This window comes from Camelina sativa, chromosome 14 (genome assembly GCF_000633955.1).
Source record: "Camelina sativa cultivar DH55 chromosome 14, Cs, whole genome shotgun sequence".
Lineage (NCBI taxonomy): Eukaryota > Viridiplantae > Streptophyta > Magnoliopsida > Brassicales > Brassicaceae > Camelina > Camelina sativa.
The window spans coordinates 23007097-23009886 of NC_025698.1; the positions used below are offsets into that span (position 1 = coordinate 23007097).

Genomic DNA, 2790 nt, shown 5'->3' on the forward strand with positions numbered 1-2790 from the left:
TTTCCGAAAAATAAAACTTTGTTTAAATAAGAGCTTTAATATTTTATAATTAATTGATACTACGTATATGTTCTTTCTTTTTGTTTTGGGAAATATACTATATTACTACTATATGTTCTCAAGTCGTCAGCACAGTACAAAAAGTATGCAGATTTCAAAGTTTGTTTATAGGAATATACTAGGTCTAATCACCTTTTTATTTCATTGGAAATGCTATTATTACTACTCTTGTACGTTCGTAGGATGGAGATATTATTTTAACAACATTAAATGTGTCTTTATTTAGAAAATTCGATAAATGAAACGTTCCTTATACGTAGCAACAATCTAGCGTGGAATACGTAGATGACCAATCATAATTAAGAGAGTACAACAAATCACGAGTGAATTTGTTACGAACAAAGACGAAAAGAAATGAGCTAATTAAACTAAGCATCATCATTTATGATTACATCGCAAAAAAAAAAAATCTACAATGATACATCAGACTCACAGATTAATAAGGGAATTCTTAAGTAGATTTTGTAGTTTTAGAAACTTATTATTATGCTTATTTTCTTTTGAAATTCTAGATACCAATTGCTTCCTCTGAACCTAAACCAGATCTACACAAGAATTCCACAATTTTCTGCCTCATCTTCATCTACCTTCAGGGTGCAAAGGGAACAGCTCGAGGGTTACATTGTCAATGATTTTATGATAAGTAGTTCCCATAGTACTACTATTTTTGTTTCTTCTTCCCTCTATCTCCAAGTTCTCAAATCCCCAGCTTCTACATGTCCTCTTATACTCATTCTCTTCCACTAACTCCTGCTTCTCCACCATTGAATCTCTCTACACAATCATATAAAATATCCTTAAATATTGTTAATTAAAACCAATAGAACTATAAAAAAAAATCGTTCATTAAGAATAAGATATTAGACATACCCTGATGTCTAGTGATGATGATGTTCTTGTCTTCGTTGTTACACTCGGGTTAGAGACACTAGTGGTCGTGAAGCTGGTTTGGCAACTTATGCTGATAAGGTTGTTCCTCTTCTGCTTCTGTCTCTCACGGGCTTTGTGGTTCTGGAACCAGTAGAACACATTCTTCCCTTCGATTTTCCCGTACTTCCCGAGTTGCGATGTGATATGCTCGATTTGTTGAGCGTTAGGAGTGCGCATTCCACCTTTGTACAACATCTCAAGTATCCCTATCTGTTCTTGAGTCGGGTTCCACCTTGTCCCTCCCGGGGGCGTTTCCAACTGAACCCACACATTATAATTCAATACTTTTGTTAAGAATCATACATTAAAAGAAAAATATATAATAATAAAAAGGAACCACCCCCGTCGTTATAAATGTCAACGTATTAGGTATGCCGCGATTATGCAAAAATATTCTAGAGTGAAATATACGTTATTTTTTGTTTTTCAAACAAAAGAGAAGTATGTAAATGAAATTGTAACGTACAGTAAGGGAACTAACTTGAGGAGGGTCTCGTTTGTGTTCACATTTTGTTGGACCGGTTTGATCGGGTCTAATAAAGCTTTTTAGGTCAAAAGTTGCGGAAGTGACGCCGGAGGAAGAAGAAGGAGGCGAGGGAGGGCTGCCAGAAAGTTTCGGCGCAAGAGGTCGGAGGCGTTTGCAGCTTAGGCTAAGGGATGATGTCGAGTCATGTTGACCCCACGACGAAGAAAACCCATTAGAGAACTCATGAACTTTCATTGTTTTTTTTATATATAGGAAATGTCAAATGCTATGCCTTTCTCTTTACAGGACTTAGCTTATGCATATATATAGAAGAGAAGTGTGAAATTGATAGTGTTAGACTGTTAGTGTATGATGATAATTGGTGATATCCAGTTGGGTAGGAAAAAGAAAAAGAATGGAAAATGAACAGATGATTTTTACAAAAGTGGGACGTCGGGAAACCAAAGACCAAATGATGGGATATGGTTGACTTTTATCATTTAAAATCTCCTTGTCTTTATTGCAAATAAAAATACTCGGAAATTAAAGCAATTGATAAAGAACAAATTTTGAAACTAATTGAAGATAGTGATCTCTGTTTTTTATTTCTTGAAAAAGTGAAAATTTCACTTGTGTGAGTATAGATATGCGTACGTGTGTCTACTACATAATGGCCTTGGTGAACACAATTAAAGTTGTATCTTTTGTAGAGCTTTTATTTTTTACCATTCACAAAAGCCTTATTAAAACTTTTATTAAAAACTTTATTCTCAGTTTTTTGGTACAGTTTTCATGTACAACTCTTTTTTATAGTTTTGCACTATTCCGTAACAGGTTACAGCTCCAGCTTACAACTTTTCTATACAGTTTTGGGTACATTACCAATCCGATCCAATATTTGCGTACGTGTAATGTGTTCATGTCTGCATGGAGCACTATTTCGATTTATATGTAATATTTGTACCACACCTAATTAAAATTAATTTAGGAACCACCAAATATCTAATATATCCTACTCTTTTATACAAATTAATTTAATATCTAATAGCAAACTTCAAGAAATATTATTGAGCCCGCACAAATGTGGTTCAGTGGTAAGAGAGAATTGGGGAAAGGTTGGAAAGAACTAACCCAGATTCTTTGGGGATAGGCAGTGTGGTGGCCTTTCGGGGAGTAGTCCACTCTGAAGCACTTCAGTGCGTTTCTATCAGGGCTGACCGGATCAGCCGATAGGGTTTATCAAAAAAAAAAAAATATTATTGAAATAACTAAATTTACTGAACTTTTACTAGTTAATAGTTATAATTAAGAAAGTGTTTTGTGTGAAAATATAT

General features: G+C 34.4%; 1 protein-coding gene across 2 annotated transcripts; it reads right to left on the reverse strand.

Annotated features, from left to right (window-relative positions):
* LOC104742227 (WUSCHEL-related homeobox 4) lies at nucleotides 329-1797 on the reverse strand. Of its 2 annotated transcripts, none has more exons than XM_010463204.2 (3): nucleotides 1457-1797; nucleotides 931-1248; nucleotides 329-834 (listed from the first exon to the last, which is right to left on the reverse strand). In XM_010463204.2, the coding sequence occupies exons 1-3, from the start codon at nucleotides 1709-1711 to the stop codon at nucleotides 640-642; spliced, it is 768 nt and encodes a 255-aa protein (XP_010461506.1). In that variant the 5' UTR covers nucleotides 1712-1797; the 3' UTR covers nucleotides 329-639. The 2 variants fall into 2 exon arrangements, with proteins under 2 accessions (XP_010461506.1, XP_010461508.1); XM_010463206.2 differs by having other exon boundaries at nucleotides 1472-1789.

Coding starts and splice junctions, on each gene's coding strand:
- LOC104742227 (XM_010463204.2), bottom strand. CDS start 1,711: ATGAAAGTTCATGAGTTCTCTAATGGGTTTTCTTCGTCGTGGGGTCAA. Junction 1,249..1,456: donor CTCAAGTTAGTTCCCTTACT/GTACGTTACAAT, acceptor GTGTGGGTTCAG/TTGGAAACGCCCCCGGGAGG. Junction 835..930: donor CATCATCACTAGACATCAGG/GTATGTCTAATA, acceptor ATGATTGTGTAG/AGAGATTCAATGGTGGAGAA.